A 19475-nucleotide genomic window follows, 5' to 3' on the forward strand; every position below is an offset into this window, starting at 1 on the left:
TGTGTGTGTGTGTGTGTGTGTGTGTGTGTGTGTGTGTGTGTGTGTGTACAATTTGTGTGCGTCTCAGTGCATTTGTTACCATGGATGCATGTACCAGATGTGTCCATATGGCTTGTATGGGTTTGTGCCTGGGTGAGGAGTAGGCCTTGACCTTTCACACACTCCCACAAGGGAAGCTGGGGAAAACCTGGGACAGGGCCCTCCAAGTGGCATGGGGAGAGTCACCAATCTCTCCTTGACCTCTGGTCTCCCTGCCATTTTCCACTCTGATCTCCTGAGTCTGCCCCAGGCAGGGTTAGAAGGTCCCCACTCCAGGCTGGAGGCAGAAAAGAGGGTCCAGATATAGGGTTTGTTGGGGAGGATCCTGGCACTGGAGACTCCAGGCCAGCTCACCCCACCACAACCTTCTCCAGCCCACAGCATCAGCCCCATCCCCCAAGGGCCAGATTTCCTCCTTACACAGACTCGTGGATAAGCAGTGGCCAGGAGCCAGGTGTTCTGACCCTATCTGGGCCTCAGTATCCCCTTCTTGTCCCTAGCTGGGGAGGGCTGCCTGGCCTGAGGGGAAGGCCCAGGCCGCTTGCCCAGAAAGCCTGCGGTTTGGCCATCAGTCACTCCTCCCACCACACCAGGATCCCTTGCCTGGGGCCACCATCATCGACCTGCCTGACCACCTGGATCTCAACTCACGGTTGTGGCCACTTGGTGGCTGGACAGCCTTGAGAGGATTTCCCTGGCTCCACCCCACAGGACCAGAAAAGGCAGGGGCCTGGATCAGGGCCAGCCTCCCACCAGGTGGGCCAGCCTCTCTCTAGGAGGAGCTGGAGGGGTGGCTTTTTGACTCAGTCCCATGGAAAGGAACAGCTGCCTGGCCTGCCCCTTCCTTCCCCTTTTTCTAGTCATTGTTGCTGCTTCCTACTGGGAAAGGATCAGAAGTAGGGTTCCTCCTCCCTCCACCAGGCTGACAGGTCCTGTGGCCAGGGCCATGCCCCACTCCCTCATTTCCTATATGGTGAGACAGGCCTGCCTAGGGGATCACCGGGGACGGGGCCACCCCCAGCCCGCCTTCTGCCTGTGAGCAGCCAATTCCTTCCCTTTTCTGGTCTAGGGAGGTTGCAGGAGAGATCACCCTGGATGCCCAGTGCCAGCCCTGTCCTGGCCATAGGTGTGGATTTGCTGACCTCAGAGCAGGGCAGGGGAGGGACCTGTAACCTGAGGCCTACCAGGGCTGAGGTGGGCAAGGCAGCAGGAGCGGGGGGCGGGGGGGGGGGGGGGGGATGGAGGTTTGGGGAGAGAGGCCCAGGTGTCCCAGGCCTGGCCTCTGGATTATTGATGGTGGCTGAGGAGGCATGGAGAGGGATGTCTCTTCTACTACTGGGGTGTCACTTTGTCCTGGTAACACTAGAAGGGATGTGTCAGCCTCTACCTTGGGGGAGCTTCTTGGATTTCCCTCTCAGAAGGTCTGAGCAGGAGGAAGGGGCAGCTTAGCGCACCCTGCCCCTCCATTGTTAGAGTAATAATAATTAATTATTATTATTAGTAGAGGCCCCCATTACCGAGCACTTTCTCCCATTTACTCCTCACACAGCCCTCTGCAGTTTGGGAGTCTTGGCTCCATGTTATGGATAAGTTTGAGGTTCAGCGAGGTCAGAGGTCACACGCAGCTATGGGAAAGGTGGAGCCCCAGAGGCCAGGCTGTTCAGCAGGGACCTGCTTGGGGGTCTGCTCATGGGTAGCTCTGTCCTGGGATAGTGGGGCTGTGTCTCCTGCCATGCTGCTGTGAGCCCTGGGGGCCTGCTGGGCTCAGTTGGCCACCCAGCAGCCTTGGAGGGTAGTACACAGCCTGAAGTCTCGGGTTTAGGGTCACCCTGCATGAGGGGCACCTGAGGACATGAACAGAGTTTGTTTTCCTAAAGGCCCCCCCGCCCCTGAGCTGCGCAGTCTGGGCCCTATAAATATTCTCTGACCTCAGCCCTCCAGCTGTGTTCCTGCAGAATCCTCCTGACCCTGGGGCAGCCTCAAGGTCATGCTGGCCTGGCCCTACATACCTAGAGACCCAAGTAGGGCCCTTCCCCGCTTGGACCTTGGTTTTCCCCTTGGAACCACTTGTGGATCTGTGACTTCCCATGGTTCCTGGCTCTGGTCGTGATCCTCACCTCTGCACTCGGGTCCTTGGTTATTGGCTGTCACCTTCCAGCTCTGTGGCTCAAGGACCAAGATAGGGCCTGTTTGGAAGAGTTCCTGAGAGCCACTCCTCTTCCAGGAAGACTTCCTGACTGCCTGGGGGTTGGGGGTTTGTTGCCCCCTGGCAGGGCAGTGCCAGGGCTAGACTAGCTCCTCAGGGCCTCTCAGCGTTAGGCAACCTGACTGTAGGCTGGGGCTGGGTATGCACGCATGGGTGTCACTGTGGGCCAGTGTACTTCTGGGTGTACTTTGTACATCTTCCTGCCTGCACATATGTCTTAGGTACGCTCTGCGTTTGCCCGTCTGTGTGTTTGTGAGCACCCTGGGACTGTATCCCCATGTGTGTTTGCATGTCTAAGTGTGTGTGTCTGTTTATGTTTGGCCAGCAGAGTGTGTGTTCATGAACGAGGGTGTTTGCATTTCTCCTCCTCTCTCTGACACATTCACGTGTTTATGTGTTACATTCACACATGCTGGACTGAGTATGTACCCGTTGGCATGTGCAGCGTGCAATGCATGCATGCATGTGTGCGTGTGTTAATGGACATAGTGGTCAGTGCATATTGGGAGCGTTTGTTCATGTATTTCTGTGCCTGTAGATATGACAGTGCTGAGAGTGGCCCAGGCCAGCCCAGTGCCAGGCCTTCCTGAAGGGCAGGGGACAGGCAGGAGCCGTTCACTCTGGCTGGCCTGGCCTGCCCCAGAGCCTGCCCCATCCTTGGGTGGGCTGTCTCATCCACACCCACCCCGTCACCAAAGCTATCCCAGCCAGCAGGCCAACCGCCTGCCACCTCTCCTGGCTAAATTTGGGAGCTTGTGTTCAGCAGTCTCAGGTTCCCAGTCACATGGGGGACTGTATTTAACCCGGCTCCCAGCTCTGCCACCAGACCCCACAGGACGGAGCAGGCCCTGCACGTGTCCCTTCCCACCCTGCTCATTCTGCCTGTTCATCCTCCACCATGTTTCTTGTTCTTGTAGCCACTGAGGAGCTGAAGGAATTCTTTGCCAAGGCACGGGCTGGCTCTATCCGGCTCATCAAAGTCGTCATTGAGGACGGTGAGTGCCCCCTATGGGCTAGGGCATAGGCTGGGGGCTGGACCTAGCTGCTTCTCTAGGAGGTGTGGAGACCTTGGCCTCCAGCCCCCTCAGGACCTCAATTTCCCTATCTGGGAAAGGAAGGTGGCTTGTAGGAGAGTGTTGGAGGTAGGTGTGATCATTACTCCTGTTATATGGAGCAGGAAACTGAAGCTAGGGGCATAGCAAGGAGAACCCTGCCCAGGGGTCCTGCCCAGCCTTCCCGGGGCTATGTAGGAATTAGACGAGCCTAGTCAGGACACTGGGCCAGGCTGGGCAGGGGACAGGAGATAAGTGAGGCTGGGCACTGTCTCATGTGGCTAGTGCCACTCACCTCCATCTGTGGTCGGCAGGCCTGGCCCGGGTTGAGCACTGGCCAAGGAGAGACCTAAGGAGAAGCCGAGGCCCTGTCCTTGGGAAGTGCCCCCACGACGGGGAGAAGGGACTCATGTCCAGGTCGCGTTGAGAGCAGGACCAGGGGATTCCAGGCTTGGCTGGGCCTTGGTCTGGACCCTCAGGACCTAGGGCTTATGCAGGGGGAGCTGCTAGGAGTATAGGAGTTGGGGGGGGCGGTGAGTTTGAGCTTAGGCCTGAAGTGGGGAGGGTTTGAGGAGGCAGAGACTTATACTGAGGCTTGGAGGGGCCAGGAGTGGAGGATCCCTCACCCTTCCATGCTAAAGGTCCATCCCTGGAGGTGAGGGCTACAGACTCTGGGGATGGGGGTGGGCTGGGTCTCCTACAGGCCCTCCCAGCCCTTCTTGGAAGCCATGCAGTAGTGGGCCCTTTGGGGGTCTCCCTGATGGGCTTGGTGCCCAGCTGACTTTTCACACATTGAATCGGCTCAGAGCAGGGTCTGCCCAGACCCAAAATTCACCCCAGGCTTTTGGGTCAGAGCTGTGCTGGGCTTTGTCCGGGATCCCCAAATTCAGATTCCCTCAGAAGCTGGGTTGGGGTCATTGTGGTAGGTCAGGAGTGAAGGTTTCCTGGGTGGCAGGCCACAGCCTCCAAAGAGAGAGACTCCTTGACCCTAGTCCTCAGCCCTCCCTGTCGCCTCCCAGACAAGATGTCCCTACAGATGTTTAGCCAGAGGAATCTCTAGGTGGGCTCCTATCTCCATTCTGCATTACAGTTGTTGGGGTGCCTGGAAGTGCCCAGGGGGGTCCAGGCCCCCTGATAGACAGCCACTGCCCATCTCCAACTGTGTGTGGCTTGAACTCCTGATTTTTCTAGAGAAACCGTGATTTCTACTTCTTATGTGAAACTTCCAAGTTTGAAAATGTTGGCAACAAATTAAACAATGTTGACAGTGCTTTGGGGGCCAACTCAGCCTGTGAGTGCTTGTTTTCAAGCTCAGTGCCCTCGGAGTTCTGGGAGGGCAGGTGAGGAGGTCAAGGCCCACAGAAAGGCAGCTGGGCTGGTGGGCCTGGCATGTTGGGGCTACTGGACAGCTGGGCCCCTTTCCCCCATCAGGAGGGCCTGGTGGTCACGTGCCAAGACCCCATGGCCAAGTGGTAATTGTCCCCTTGCCCTAGTTCTTCCTCCAGCCTGGGCCTGTGGCCTGGTAGGTGAAATATATGTCTGGCCTCGATGTAGCTTTCAGCCATACTGTACCAGCCAGGGAAGTGGTAGGCCTTTTGGTCCCTGGCATTAAGAAGCTGGCTGCTTTTGCTTTGTTACTTTTTGGGGAGGGGACTACAGCTGTTGGGTGGCAGCAGGGCACTTAGTTGTACAGTGTCTGGTGGGAGCCCCTGTCTCCCTCTTTCTCACATACTTTTGCTCCTGCAGGTCCCTGTGGCCTGAGGCTGTGACCCCACCTCCCTGAGCACATTTGTTCAGAGAAGGGTCTTCTAGGGGTTCTATTGGAGCCCCAGGCTGAGGGAGGAGGGGAGCAGGAGGTGGCATAGTGGGTCCGTATGCTGAGCAGCTGTGCTAGTAGGGTGGGGTCTGAGTGTGTGGGTATATGTGGAGGGCCGCATTGTTGGTGATGGTGGGCACATGGCTATGTGTCCTCATGTGGTTGTCTGTGTTGGGTCATCTGTGGGCATATTCTTGCAGCCATTTCTGTGCATATGTGTGTGTGCATGTGTAGTGGGAGCAGCTTCTAGCTGACAGCTTTGTGCCCTCATTAGTTCACTCACTCACTGATTCAGCCACACAGCCTTGTCCCTCAGGGACTTGGGGGCTCCAGGGGAAGCTAGCAAGTCTGGACCACAACCAGAGGCTAGAGATCTACAGTCAGAGGTGGGTGTGGGAGATGGCTACTGCTTGGCTCACCCGGCCTCTGCCCCCAGAGCAGCTTGTGCTGGGTGCCTCACGGGAGCTGGCGGGCTGCTGGGACCAGGACTATGACAGGGCTGTGCTGCCGCTGCTGGATGCCCAGCAGCCCTGCTACCTGCTCTACCGCCTGGACTCGCAGAACGCCCAGGGCTTCGAGTGGCTCTTCCTCGCCTGGTCACCTGATAATTCCCCTGTAAGTCCTAGGGACCCCTGCCCAACCCCAAGATCGGGGGTGGGGGGATGGAAGCTGGGTCTGAGACAGGTAATATGGCCCTGCCCTGGGGAGTCTGAGGGGAGAGACATCAGGTCCTGCCCAAGAGAGTCTGAGAGAGGGACAAGGCCCTGTGCTTGGAGCCTGGGCTCTCTCAGCCCTCCCGGTCCCATCAGCCTGGCTCTGGGAGGCAGAGGTTGCGCTGGGTTAGGGCTCCCCCTGCTGTCCGAGCTGCCCTACTGTATCCTGTCCTCTGTGCTATGCCCTCTGCTGGGTGCATGGCCACGATGATGAGATGATCAGGTCCCTGTCTAGAGGCTTCTGCCTGCTCCTGGAGAGGCAGCCCTGCCCGGAGGGGTCTCATGGCTTGGCCCCTGCCCTTCAGGTGCGACTGAAGATGCTGTATGCAGCCACACGAGCCACAGTGAAGAAGGAGTTTGGGGGCGGCCACATCAAGGATGAGCTCTTTGGGACTGTGAAGGTAACCGCCCCAGGCCAGAACCCACCAGGCCGGGATCATGGGCCCACAGTGGGTGGGATGTTATGCAGGGTCACAGAGCAAGTGGGTGCCAGGCTTCAGGATGAGTGGAGAGGGCTGGGAGAGTCCAGTGGCTGCAAACTGGGGTGCTCTGTGGGCTTCTACACGCACCCCTGAGATGCCCATTTATGCCTCTGCATCCACCGGCCAGGATGACCTCTCCTTTGCTGGGTACCAGAAGCACCTGTCGTCCTGTGCGGCACCTGCCCCGCTGACCTCGGCCGAGAGAGAGCTTCAGCAGATCCGTATTAATGAGGTGGGTCTGCCCAACAGGGTGAGAAGTGGCAGCCCGAGGACCTTGAGGTCACATCAGGCCCAGTTGGCTGAGCCTATGCTCTCCAGGTAGGCTACACCCTGGTTTGGGCAGGTGAGGGCCTCATTTACTGTTCACCTGCCCCCAGGTAAAGACAGAGATCAGTGTGGAGAGCAAGCACCAGACCCTACAGGGCCTCGCCTTCCCACTGCAGCCTGAGGCCCAGCGGGCACTTCAGCAGCTCAAGCAGAAGATGATCAACTACATCCAGCTGGTGGGTGCCCGTTCCCTGCCCCAGGCACACACATGGGCGCATTGTGCCACCCCTGCTCCTGCTCATACGCATGTACAGCTGCGCGCACGCACACACCCCAGCTCACCTGGGTACTTGTGGGAACACACTGTCCACCCCGCCCCCATCCCTACCTAGTCCCATTTTGTGTGCAGCTGCTGTGTACTGTGGATGCGCTCTGTTTCCCTGCCCTGCCCAGCCCCTGCTTACATGCAGGGGCGTCTAGGAGACACTGTCCCTCATTCTGCTCCACACTCTGTATACGTACTCACCCTGGATTCACTGACCTCTTGGCCCTGAGCTCCTTCCTGTCTCAGACTCCCTCTGCAGTCCCCTGACACCCCCTTTCCCCGGGGAGGGTCCCTCTGCCCCAGTATTCCAGTCAGCCCCCTTTTAAGCAGAATGGTTCCTCCCTTCCAAGGTGTGTCCCCCAGAGGCCTTGCCTCTGAGGATGAGCCGGCCCACTGGTGGTCCCTCCCTGAGGTCAAGGCCCTCCCCACTCTCCTGTCCTCTGCCCTTGGTGGGACTTTCTCCTTTATGGGAGCTTTCAAAGGGGCAGACTAAGGGCTAGGCTGAGGAGTGGCCTCTGCAGAGGGGCCCCCATGGTGGGATGGCCGCTGGGAGGGGAGTCCTGGGAGAGGGAGATCAAAAGCAGGCTCCACCCTAGTTCCTGCTGCCAGTGCATCGCGTTTTGGGAATTGTTGTTTGGGAGGATGGGCCTGGACCTCCCGCACCTGGTGCCCTCACATCTCCCCCTGCACCTTGGCAGAAGCTGGACCTGGAACGGGAGACAATCGAGCTGGTGCACACAGAGCCCACGGATGTGGTCCAGCTGCCCTCGCGGGTGCCCCGAGATGCTGCCCGCTACCACTTCTTCCTCTACAAGCATACCCATGAGGGTGACCCCCTCGAGTCTGTGGGTGAGTGGCCACAGCAGGGCCCCCACTCCTGTGGCAGGCAGGAGCAGGTCTGGCCCACAGCTGGTGGGCCTGCTGCAGGGGGCGTGGGTCAGCAGGTTTCCCAGGCTCACCTCCCCATCCCCCACAGTGTTCATCTACTCAATGCCGGGGTACAAGTGCAGCATCAAAGAGCGCATGCTCTACTCCAGCTGCAAGAGCCGCCTCCTCGACTCTGTGGAGCAGGACTTCCAGCTGGAGATCTCCAAGAAGGTAGGCACCCATTCCCCAGCGCCTCACCTCCCAGGGCCCTGTCGCCCCACCCTCCATGTGGGGCACTGGAGTCCTGAGTCAACGGCAGGGTAGGGATCATCATTGCCCTGTTGGATGGATGGGTAAACAGGCCCAGGGGGAGCATGCATTGCCTGAGGCTGCCCAGCTGACTGGTAGCATGGACAAGTCCTAGCTGGGGCACCCATGTCTCCCTTCCCTGGTCTGGACAGCAGGTAGGCGGTAACCAAGGCATGCAGGACAGCAGGCCCTAGGTTCTGTTCCTGGAGGTGGCATTTCAGTTGGGGATCTGGGAGAAGACCCCAGGGCTGGGGTGTGAGTGATCAAGGGAGTGCCCTAGGAGTGGGGGTGACCAAGGGTAGTATGTGTTGGGGCCCCCCTCCATTGGGGTGACCACTGCCTTGCCCTACACAGATTGAGATTGGCGACGGGGCAGAGCTGACGGCCGAGTTCCTCTATGACGAAGTGCACCCCAAGCAACATGCCTTCAAGCAGGCCTTCGCCAAGCCCAAGGGCCCAGGGGGCAAGCGGGGCCACAAGCGCCTCATCCGTGGCCCCGGCGAGAATGGGGATGACAGCTAGGTGGCGGGCCCTGAGCCAAGCTGGCGTGTGGACTGTGAGGCCACCTACCCTCCACCCCTCTGCTCACGGCCACCTCCCTCCTTCCCAGCCTGGGCTCTGGGAGTGGGGGTTGCCTCTCATGAAGCAGGAAGGCTGGTGACTGAACACTTTTGCAGCTTCCAAGGGCCACTGGGCTGGCATTTTGTGACACCCCCCCTTGCCACTGCTGTCACTGCCTTTCATCTGTGTGCCCAGGGCATCTGGGGACCCTGCCTGGCTAGCTCAAGGGGCTGGATGGGGGCCCTGGCATGAGCCTGGCCCCCAGGGGAACTGCGACTAGGGTCCCAGCACAGCCCAGAAGCCTTTGGCCACAAGGGGTGGGGTCAATCAGGGCTGGGGCAGGGGATCACTGCAGGACAAGATGGTTGAATGCTGTATTTTTTAAAGAATAAAATATTTTTAAATCAACATCTGAGTCTGGCCCTGAGGGACCACTGCTGTCACTGGGCATTGGGAGGCCCTGTGCATATAACTGCCCCGTCCCAGCTCAGGAGGGGCCTGTCGGCCTGCTGGTGGAGCCCCAGCACTCCTGGCCACAGGCATACAGGAGAGTTTGTGTGTGTGAGGGCACAGCCTTACCCAGGTCCCCTTGTTGGCAGGGGCTCGGCCTGAGAGGCAGGCACACCTCTGCTGTGCTATGGGGGATCTGGGTGTATTAGTTACCTGTGGTTGCTGGAATGAAGTGCTACAAACTTAGTGGCTTAAAACAACACATCTCACCGCTGTCTCTCGGGTGTCTGTGTCCCTACCTCCAAGGGCCTGGGTCCCTGCTCCCAGGGACTCTGAGAGTCTCCCTTGGCCTTGGGATTCAGCAGGGGCCAGAGCTTCAGTCTATGCCTCTGAGAGGGGGTGGAAGGCCCCTCCATCCCAGGTGTGCAGGGGTGGAGATGTGTAGAGCCGCTGACTGGGATTCAGCTGCTGAATGGACACTTTCCTTTCTCTTGGGAGCATGTCTTGGTCTGGGGCTCAGAGCAGTTTCCCATCCCTGGAGCCTTTCTCATGGGGCCTAGTAAAGCCTCTAGAATTGTAGGGAGGAGAGCTGGGACCCTGGCCAGGACCCAGAGAAGGAGACCTGTCCTTGTCCACCCCCACCCCCAACAAACACTGGTTCCCAGGTGGGCAGGAAGACAAGGCCATCATCCTCATGCTACCGAACACCTGGGCCTGTGAGCCAGCTGGATGCCTGGCAGCTTGGAGCCTGCCTGCCATGACAGTCACCCAGAGTTGGGCATGGAGAAGCAGGGGTGGCAGATGTCCAGCCCTGCCTCCTCCCAGCAGAAGCCATATTTGTTCATTCATTCAGTCAGTCAGTCAGTCAACCATTGCTTAGAGACACTCTCTTTGTGCCTGCCCAAAGCTGAGTGCTAGAGACTCATTGATTCTATGTGCTGGGTGCTGTGCTAGGCTATGGGGATACAGACAAAATCCCTGCCCTCAGGAAGCTGACATTCCAGCAGGGGAATAAGACAATATGCAATAAACCATGAAAAATCAATGGTATGGTGTGTCAGCAGGTAAACATAGTTATGACAAAGGAAAACAGCAGGTAACGGGGCTCAGGAGTACCAGATCCTGGGTGGGAGGTTTATAAGAAAGTCAGGGAAGGCCTTATTGAGAGGGTGACATATGAGCAGAGACACAAAGGAAGCGATGGAGGGTATATGTGAGTATCTGGGAAAAGAACTTCCAGGCAGAAGGAAGAGTATATTCAAAGGCCCTGGGGCAAGAGAGTACATGGATGCGTTTAAGCCACAGCAAGGAGGGCGGTGTGACTAGGGACCCATCAGGGAGCCAGTGGAAGGGCAGACCCCATAGGACCTTGTTGGCCATTATATGGACTGTGGCTTTGACTCCCCAAAGGGCCATAAAGGGTTCTGAGCAGAGGAGGGTCTTCATGTGTCTTAGGGGCCAAATGTGAATATGCTGTGGAGCGTGAGAGCAGAGGCAAGGCAACTCGTGAGGAGGCAGCAACTGCTTTGGTCTAGGCTCGAGCCCAGGCTGGTGGGCGTGAAGGTGGTGTGCAATGGGCAGATTGTGGGCAGACTCCCAAGGTGGAGCCAACGGGCTTGCTGAGGGTCCCAGGTCACCCTGGGGTTTCAGGCCTGAGTAATCTGAGTCAAAATTGCCTGGGTCAGAAGGAGCGCGGGAAGAGCCTCGGAGGCCCGGCCGGCCCAGCCACAGGATTTGTGTTCTGACAGAGCACCAGGCACATGGGGAATGCAGAAGCTGAAGCCCTGCTCCTGGAGGAAGTGACATGCCGTGCTGGAGGCATCTGCAGCCTGGGTAAGGCCAATGCTGCCTCACCCCGGCTACCTCAGGCAACACAGAGCCCTGGGGATGGGGCCGCAGAGGCAGGAAGGTCAGGTGCAGGAGCCACTGGCCTGGAAGTGCTGCCTGGGGGCAGGGACTGAGGGGGCGTGGAAGATTCCTCCTAGGCTGGGAGGGTGTGGGTGTGGCTGTCAGCATGCCCACCCAGGTCTGGCACTGCCCCTAGTTCTAATCTCTCACTGACCTCAGACTGGGCTCTGGGACTTCACCCCTCCTTGGACTTCCCAGAGCCCAGGTGTGAGGCCCAGCAGGGATGTGGTGGACTGTTCGGCCAGGCCATGGGGGGGGGGGGGGGGGGGGGGGAGTGGAAAGAGGAAGGAGTGAAGGGGCTGTCTGCCATCTGACTATGCAAATGGCCTCTGACTCATTGTACCCCTCAACATCCCGGCTATGAGCAGGGTGGCGGCAAAGGAGGGGGCTCCTAGGTTATTGTGAAGTTCTCACTTCCTCTGTTCTCTGAGCTGTTGCCGCGTGAAGGGACTGCGAGCACAAAGCATCCTCCTCTGCAGCTGCTGCCCAGTGTGCCAGCTGGACCCTCTGGATCATCTCCCACTCCCTGTCATGGTAGGACGGCAGCCCTCAGCCCCCCCAGGAAGGGGACAGCCTGGGAAGTGGTGAGGAGAGAGGTGGGCTTGGCAGCTGCAGACAATAGTGAAAAGGGCAGTCACCCACATGGCCCTGAGGATACTGAACCCTGAAGACATCAGAGCAGAAGCCCTTCTCTGAACAGTGAGACCCAAACCCATTGTGTGCATGAGGAGGCTGAGGGCTAGGGCTGCGCTCAGTGTGGCGCTGGGGCTACAAGCAAGGTGGATGCCCAGGGCTGGGATCTGTCTGACCTTTTGCTACCCACCCCTTCTCTGATCTATTCTGATTCATGGCAGGGCGAGTGCTCAGGCTGGGTGAGGGGGAAAGAGCTGGGCAGTGCCCACCCTAGCAGCGGTCCTGGGAGGTAGCCAACCTGGACCCCAGCAGGAGACTCTCTCTCCACCTGGGTCTTGGCCAAAGGGAGAGGAAGGCTGGTGGAGGGCAAAGGGGGCTTTTCAGGGCGGCTGGAGGAACGGGAGCCATACGCCCCCTTGCTCAGAAGGAAAGAGAAATGGCCTCTGACGAAAGGAAGGGAAAGTGGGGGAGAGCCCACTGGGCCTGCTGACTGCTTGCCCCCTGTCCTTTGCAGCTGGGGTTTGGTTATGAGTGACAGCCCTAGATCATGAGGCTGGATTCCAGGTCTCAGAACCAGTTCTGAGTCCCAGTTCTGAGTCAAAGGCTGGACCCGAGCTCAGCTTCCCCACAAGCCTTAGGAGCTAGGCTGGGCGCTGGGCAGAGAGACAGGAACCTCCCTTGGGAGGGCTGGTTGGGGGTTGGGAGCCCTGTTGGAAGGCCCCATGAAGCGGGCTGGGGGGAGGTGGGGCTGGGCTACACTCTCACCCAATCTCCACCCAACAGGGCCCTTGCCATGGTGCCCTGCAGCCCCTGTCTCTCCTGGTGCAGGCGGCCATGCTGGCCGTGGCTCTGGCCCAAGGCACCCTGCCTCCCTTCCTGCCCTGTGAGCTCCAGCCCCACGGCCTGGTGAACTGCAACTGGCTGTTCCTGAAGTCCGTGCCCCACTTCTCGGCAGCAGCGCCCCGGGACAATGTCACCAGCCTTTCCTTGCTCTCCAACCGCATCCACCACCTCCACGACTCCGACTTTGCCCAACTGTCCAACCTGCAGAAACTCAACCTCAAATGGAACTGCCCGCCAGCCGGCCTCAGCCCCATGCATTTCCCCTGCCACATGACCATCGAGCCCAACACTTTCCTGGCTGTACCCACCCTGGAGGAGCTGAACCTGAGCTACAACGGCATCACGACTGTGCCTGCCCTGCCCAGCTCCCTCGTGTCCCTGATCCTGAGCCGCACCAACATCCTGCAGCTAGACCCCACCAGCCTCACGGGCCTGCATGCCCTACGCTTCCTATACATGGATGGCAACTGCTACTACAAGAACCCCTGCGGGCGGGCCCTGGAGGTGGCCCCAGGCGCCCTCCTTGGCCTGGGCAACCTCACCCACCTGTCACTCAAGTACAACAACCTCACAACGGTGCCCCGCAGCCTGCCCCCTAGCCTGGAGTACCTGCTGTTGTCCTACAACCACATTGTCACCCTGGCACCTGAGGACCTGGCCAATCTGACTGCCCTGCGTGTGCTTGATGTGGGTGGAAACTGCCGCCGCTGTGACCATGCACGCAACCCCTGCGTGGAGTGCCCACATAAATTCCCCCAGCTGCACTCCGACACCTTCAGCCACCTAAGCCGCCTCGAAGGCCTCGTGTTGAAGGATAGTTCTCTCTACCAGCTGAACCCCAGATGGTTCCGTGGCCTGGGCAACCTCACAGTGCTCGACCTGAGTGAGAACTTCCTCTACGACTGCATCACCAAAACCAAGGCATTCCAGGGCCTGGCCCAGCTGCGAAGACTCAACTTGTCCTTCAATTACCATAAGAAGGTGTCCTTCGCCCACCTGACGCTGGCACCCTCCTTCGGGAGCCTGCTCTCCCTGCAGGAACTGGACATGCATGGCATCTTCTTCCGCTCACTCAGCCAGAAGACGCTCCAGCCACTGGCCCGCCTGCCCATGCTCCAGCGTCTGTATCTGCAGATGAACTTCATCAACCAGGCCCAGCTCGGCGTCTTCAAGGACTTCCCCGGTCTGCGCTACGTAGACCTGTCAGACAACCGCATCAGTGGAGCTGTGGAGCCGGTGGCCACCACAGGGGAGGTGGATGGTGGGAAGAAGGTCTGGCTGACATCCAGGGACCTCACTCCAGGCCCACTGGACACCCCCAGCTCTGAGGACTTCATGCCAAGCTGCAAGAACCTCAGCTTCACCTTGGACCTGTCACGGAACAACCTGGTAACAGTCCAGCCAGAGATGTTTGCCCAGCTCTCGCGCCTCCAGTGCCTGCGCCTGAGCCACAACAGCATCTCGCAGGCGGTCAATGGCTCACAGTTCGTGCCACTGACCAGCCTGCAGGTGCTGGACTTGTCCCATAACAAACTGGACCTGTACCATGGGCGCTCGTTTACGGAGCTGCCGCGACTGGAGGCCCTGGACCTCAGCTACAACAGCCAGCCCTTCAGCATGCGGGGTGTGGGCCACAACCTCAGCTTTGTGGCCCAGCTGCCCACCCTGCGCTACCTCAGCCTGGCACACAACGGCATCCACAGCCGTGTGTCCCAGCAGCTCTGCAGCACCTCGCTGTGGGCCCTGGACTTCAGCGGCAATTCCCTGAGCCAGATGTGGGCTGAGGGAGACCTCTATCTCCGCTTCTTCCAAGGCCTGAGAAGCCTGATCCGGCTAGACCTGTCCCAGAATCGTCTGCATACCCTCCTGCCATGCACCCTGGGTAACCTCCCCAAGAGCTTGCAGCTGCTGCGTCTCCGTAACAATTACCTGGCCTTCTTCAATTGGAGCAGCCTGACCCTCCTGCCCAACCTGGAAACCCTGGACCTGGCAGGAAACCAGCTGAAGGCTCTGAGCAATGGCAGCCTGCCTTCTGGCACCCAGCTCCAGAGGCTGGACGTCAGCAGGAACAGCATCATCTTCGTGGTCCCTGGCTTCTTTGCTCTGGCCACGAGGCTGCGAGAGCTCAACCTCAGTGCCAACGCCCTCAGGACAGTGGAGCCCTCCTGGTTTGGTTTCCTAGCAGGCTCCCTTGAAGTCCTAGATGTGAGCGCCAACCCTCTGCACTGCGCCTGTGGGGCAGCCTTTGTGGACTTCCTGCTGCAGGTGCAGGCTGCCGTGCCTGGTCTGCCCAGCCGCGTCAAGTGTGGCAGTCCGGGCCAGCTCCAGGGCCGCAGCATCTTCGCACAAGACCTGCGCCTCTGCCTGGACGAGTCCCTCTCCTGGGACTGTTTTGGTCTCTCATTGCTGGTTGTGGCCCTGGGCCTGGCCATGCCTATGTTGCACCACCTCTGCGGCTGGGACCTCTGGTACTGCTTCCACCTGGGCCTGGCCTGGCTGCCCCGGCGGGGGTGGCGGCGGGGCGCGGATGCCCTGAGCTATGATGCCTTTGTGGTCTTCGACAAGGCACAGAGCGCAGTGGCCGACTGGGTGTACAATGAACTGCGGGTGCGGCTAGAGGAGCGCCGTGGGCGCCGGGCGCTCCGCCTGTGTCTGGAGGAGCGTGACTGGCTACCTGGCAAGACGCTGTTCGAAAACCTGTGGGCCTCAGTCTACAGCAGCCGCAAGATGCTGTTTGTGCTGGCCCACACGGACCAGGTCAGTGGCCTCTTGCGTGCCAGCTTCCTGCTGGCCCAGCAGCGTCTGCTGGAGGACCGCAAGGACGTTGTGGTGCTGGTAATCCTGCGTCCTGACGCCCGCCGCTCCCGTTACGTGCGGCTGCGCCAGCGCCTCTGCCGCCAGAGTGTCCTCTTCTGGCCCCAACAGCCTAGTGGTCAGCGCAGCTTCTGGGCCCAGCTAGGCATGGCCCTGACCAGGGACAACCGCCACTTCTATAACCAGAACTTCTGCCGGGGCCCGACGATGGCTGAGTAGCACAGAGTGACAGCCTGGCATGTACAACCCCCAGCCCTGACCTTGCCTCTCTGCCTATGATGCCCAGTCTGCCTCACTCTGTGACGCCCCTGCTCTGCCTCTGCCACCCTCACCCCTGGCATACAGCAGGCACTCAATAAATGCCACTGGCAGGCCAAACAGCCAACCCTGAGCTCACTAGATGTATGGGTGGGGACGAAAAAGAGAGAATTCTCCAGGCCTCCCTAAAGTGAACAGGGGCTAGAGGTGATTTAGGGGAAATTACTGTGGACAGAAAGGGAAGGCTCACAGGATGCAGGTGTACAGGGGAGGGAAGCTGCTAAGGGCAGCTGTGTTCATGGGCATCTTTTCAGGGCAATCTGAAGAAGGTCACTGAATGCGGTCTTGGTCTTCCCAGAGAGCATGCTGGGCCTCCTACCTGTTTCAAACCTTCCCCAAATGCCCTGGCCTGCCTATCCTGTCCCAGGCAGTGCCAGGCAGTCCTGCTTAGGCTGTCTCAGCACCCCTGCTGTATATTGGTCTCAGGATCTGCCTTCCTCACCTGCTGGACCGAAAATGCCTCGAGGGCAGAGGACCTGCAGGCCTGCTTCGTTTCTGCCCCCCGCAAAGTCCTGAGAGGCAGCCGCCCTGGGTAATGTTCATTCCCAAGTGGATGGGGAAGGCTTTGCGCTGGGTTCGGAGGGGGCAATTGCGCCCCCTGGTGGCCACATCTGTGCTGTGCCCAGGAGGCTGGCCCGGGTTGGGGACAGGATGGCCTGTGGGTATATACCCACAGCAAGGAGCTGGGAGCCACAGAAGATTCTGGAATGAGCTCACAATCCATCCCTTTCTGTTTCCACCTACAGTGCATGCTAAGTCTCTCTGTTCTGACTTCAAAGGGACACGTAGGTGAGCCGTCACCTGGCTACAAAGATGGGGCCCCCTTCCCTGCCCCTGCCTCTCACAGCTGATTGCACTTACGTGGGACACATGCCACATCTGACCAGGATGGAGTATGTGTGTGTGTTTCTAGTTTTGATACCCAGTATAGATTTCGGGACACTGCTGGGAGCCCCGATGACCAGTGTCTGGAGACAGCTTGTTCAGAGTCTGCGCTCAGTGAGTGTGTGGGGAATCCTGGGTCATGTCAGTCCTGGAGCCCTTGAGGTACTTTGTCCTGGGCTGGCTGCCTCACCATCTCTGGAACCAAACCTGCCCTTTGAGGAGCAGAAGAGACGTGCAGTCTGACAGTTGGAGCTGGGGCCTGGGGTGGCAGGAGAGTGGAACCATCTTGCCTGGCCCCACCTGGTTTGGGGCCAGCTCACCCACTCAGGGCCTGTGGGGTGGAAAGTTGGAGCTGGCCACAGACTTGGCTAGTCTTGCAGCTTGATTGTGGGCAGGCCGGGGTGGGGGAAGGCTGCGAGCAGGGTCTGCTTTTGACCTTCCTCCAAATCACAGCTGGGAGAAAATTATAGGCCACCTTCCTCTTTCTGACTGGGGCACGGGGGCTCCTGTGGTGGGCTGGTGTCCCCTGTGATCTCCTTGCCTGAAATAAAGACAGAAAGTGGTCTCTGACCCACTGATCAGAAGCCCCACATGGACTCTGTCCTGTCCTGAGGGCCAATCCAGCTTCTGGAGGAGCAGGCTGAAGGATGGTGCTATGCACTTGCCTGTGCCTGGGGAGAAAAGAGAACAAGAACTGTCTTCACACAGGGTGGAGCCTTGGGGAAGGCCCCTTGTTGAGTGGCTCTGAGACTGTTCCGGCCACATCCAGGAGCAGGACTGGGAAGCAGAGAGCCGAATTTTGGATGTGGGAAGCACAGTTTGCCTGTCTCTCAGGACAGCTAAGGCCACCCTGGGGCAGTTCCCAGACACCCCACGCTCCATGCCACGTAGCCACCCACTCGCTCATGCTCACAGTCCTGGTGTTTTGGGGGCTGCAGATTCAGAAGAAGAGCATTTCGCAGATGAAGCACCGGGGCTGTGGGAGGAGGACTGTTGGGCTTGGCTTCAGTGAGTCTGGAGGTCTGTGGCACTTGGTTCGAACTGCAGGGAAAAGCTCTGCTGCCCGTCTGCGGGATCAGAAGGAGCAGAGCTCCACTACCCTGGGTCCCGCATGAAGCGGTAGGAGCTGGGCTCAGGGGGGCTGGTGGGAGGTGGCTCCCACTGCACCGTGGTCAGGAAGGGTGCTCGTGGTTGGCTCCAGGTTCTCTTCTCCACACTGCCACACATCCTCGACCATTAACACGGTCTACAACACTGCTCTGCAAGGCTGGGGAAGAGATGGGACTCAGATAGAGATGGGACTACCCGGGGTAATGACCAGCTCTGCTGTTGGGGTTATCTTGGGCAGGTGACCACCCCTTTGGAGCCTCAGTTTGCTCATCTGTAAATGGGGATGGCCAGATTACTCTGCAGGCTGTTATAAGAATTCATGGTAAAGTGTGTAAAGGCCTAAGAAACCCAGCAGATCCTCAGTCATAATGATTGGGTAAGGGGCTTGTGCTGAGAACAACCAGCTGATGTGGCTTCGATATTTTCTCTCTCCACCCTGAGGTTGATCCTCCCGAGCCAGGCACCCTGTCAAGAGCACTGAAGAGGGTTCAGAGGCAGACATGGTTCAATCAGAGTCGCGTGAAGCTGGAAACAGGACTGGGGCACCGGGGAAAGTCTGCAGACCCTGGTGTTGCCTCCTGCGCTTTTTGCTAATGGGGAGCAGTGAGTACTAGACAAGCAGAGGTCTGAGCACAAGACTTAGGAAAACATGATAAGAGGAAAACTTCAGTGTAAGGAAATTCTATCTGCTAAGATTTTAAACTGCATCTCACCCTTTTCCCTTTAGGACACTTTATTTAATGCCTTAGGCTTCTATTGTTGGAAAACTTCCATGACATCATACATTTTCACACGAGTTCCTATTAAAAGCCAAGCTTCTCATTTTTAAGCAAGCAGTTCACAAATCCCATCCACTTCCTGCGTCTCAGTCCATCATCCTTTGTTCTCATAACCCCAAGCAGCAGTGAGTGGGAAAGTGGAGCCAATGATCTTGCTGACCTTGCTGGCTCTGAGTCAACTGAGAAGGAAGGTGGGTCCTCCTGAGCACTCCCAGAGAAACATTACCCAAGCTGGAGGGAAAAAACATCAGGAGGAAAAGAGGTGGAGGGTGTTCCAGGCGTGGGAACATGAGGGACAATGGAAAAGTCCTGAAAACTCATGTGAGAGAACAGAGCTGGGAAAGCTGAGGGAGGCTTGTTTCCTGAGCAGAAAGAAACCGTGGCGTGGTTTCAAGGGAGCGTGACTTCCACCGTGCCCAGTAGCCTGGCTAGATGTGTGGTTTTATCTGATGGGACCGGGACTCAGCTGACCTCTCCAGCGTTGGTCCCGATAAGGGTGCATGTGCCCACTCCCAGGCTCTCTGGAAGGGGTGTCGGCACAAATCTGACCAGAGGGAAGGGAGCAGGGCACAGCTGCCCCTTCTAGAGCTAAGAGAGGGGAGCAAGGCCAAGAGGTTCTCTTTGTCCTCCTGCTGCATGGTTGTTCTTCAGCTTACCTATTCTTTCTGGTAAACTAGAGTTGGATGTTATCATTGGTCCCTGTTATGGGCTGAATGTTTCTGTCCCCCCAGAATTCGTATGTTGAAGCCCCAACCCCAGTGTGATGGCATTTGGAGGTGGACCTTTGGAAGGTAATTAGATTTAGGTTAGGTCATGAGGTGGGGCCCATATGATGGGATTAGTGGCTTATAAGAAGAGGAAGAAAGAAATGTCCCTCTCCGTGCAGGTACTGAGGAAAGGTCATGTGAATTTGTAGCAAGAAGTCAGCTGTCTACAGGCCAGGAAGAGGGCCCTCACCAGGAACTGAATCTGCCAGCGCCTTGCTCTTGGACTTCCCAGCATCCAGGACTGTGAGAAACCAGTCTGCGGTGTTTCGTTATAGCAGCCTGAGCTCAGATAGTCTCCTTTCATTCATTCAACAGACGTTTATCTGCTCAG

General features: G+C 58.3%; 2 protein-coding genes across 2 annotated transcripts in view; both read left to right on the forward strand.

Moving 5' to 3' along the window:
* Positions 1 to 9045, forward strand: part of TWF2 (twinfilin actin binding protein 2) — a 9748-nt gene extending 703 nt beyond the window's left edge. The window contains exons 2-9 of the mRNA XM_046669868.1: positions 3163 to 3240; positions 5550 to 5728; positions 6132 to 6227; positions 6436 to 6540; positions 6686 to 6811; positions 7599 to 7749; positions 7877 to 7998; positions 8431 to 9045. Coding sequence (XP_046525824.1) covers positions 3163 to 3240; positions 5550 to 5728; positions 6132 to 6227; positions 6436 to 6540; positions 6686 to 6811; positions 7599 to 7749; positions 7877 to 7998; positions 8431 to 8598 — 1025 coding nt within the window. The 3' untranslated portion in view covers positions 8599 to 9045. The remainder of the gene's footprint in view (positions 1 to 3162; positions 3241 to 5549; positions 5729 to 6131; positions 6228 to 6435; positions 6541 to 6685; positions 6812 to 7598; positions 7750 to 7876; positions 7999 to 8430) is intronic.
* Positions 9046 to 10841: 1796 nt separating this feature from the next.
* TLR9 (toll like receptor 9) lies at positions 10842 to 15614 on the forward strand. Its single transcript, XM_046680673.1, has 3 exons — positions 10842 to 10920; positions 11427 to 11529; positions 12412 to 15614. Exons 1-3 carry the CDS (start codon positions 10892 to 10894, stop codon positions 15502 to 15504), a joined length of 3225 nt encoding a protein of 1074 aa, XP_046536629.1. The 5' UTR covers positions 10842 to 10891; the 3' UTR covers positions 15505 to 15614.
* The last annotated feature ends 3861 nt before the right edge of the window (positions 15615 to 19475 follow it).

Source organism: Equus quagga, chromosome 1 (genome assembly GCF_021613505.1).
Source record: "Equus quagga isolate Etosha38 chromosome 1, UCLA_HA_Equagga_1.0, whole genome shotgun sequence".
NCBI lineage: Eukaryota > Metazoa > Chordata > Mammalia > Perissodactyla > Equidae > Equus > Equus quagga.

Bases quoted from the DNA above. Each gene is read 5' to 3' on its own strand.
- TLR9 (XM_046680673.1), top strand. From the start codon at position 10,892: ATGCCGTGCTGGAGGCATCTGCAGCCTGG. The intron at 10,921-11,426 runs GTAAGGCCAATG...CTGTTCTCTGAG, and splicing joins TGGAGGCATCTGCAGCCTGG to CTGTTGCCGCGTGAAGGGAC. The intron at 11,530-12,411 runs GTAGGACGGCAG...TCCACCCAACAG, and splicing joins ATCTCCCACTCCCTGTCATG to GGCCCTTGCCATGGTGCCCT.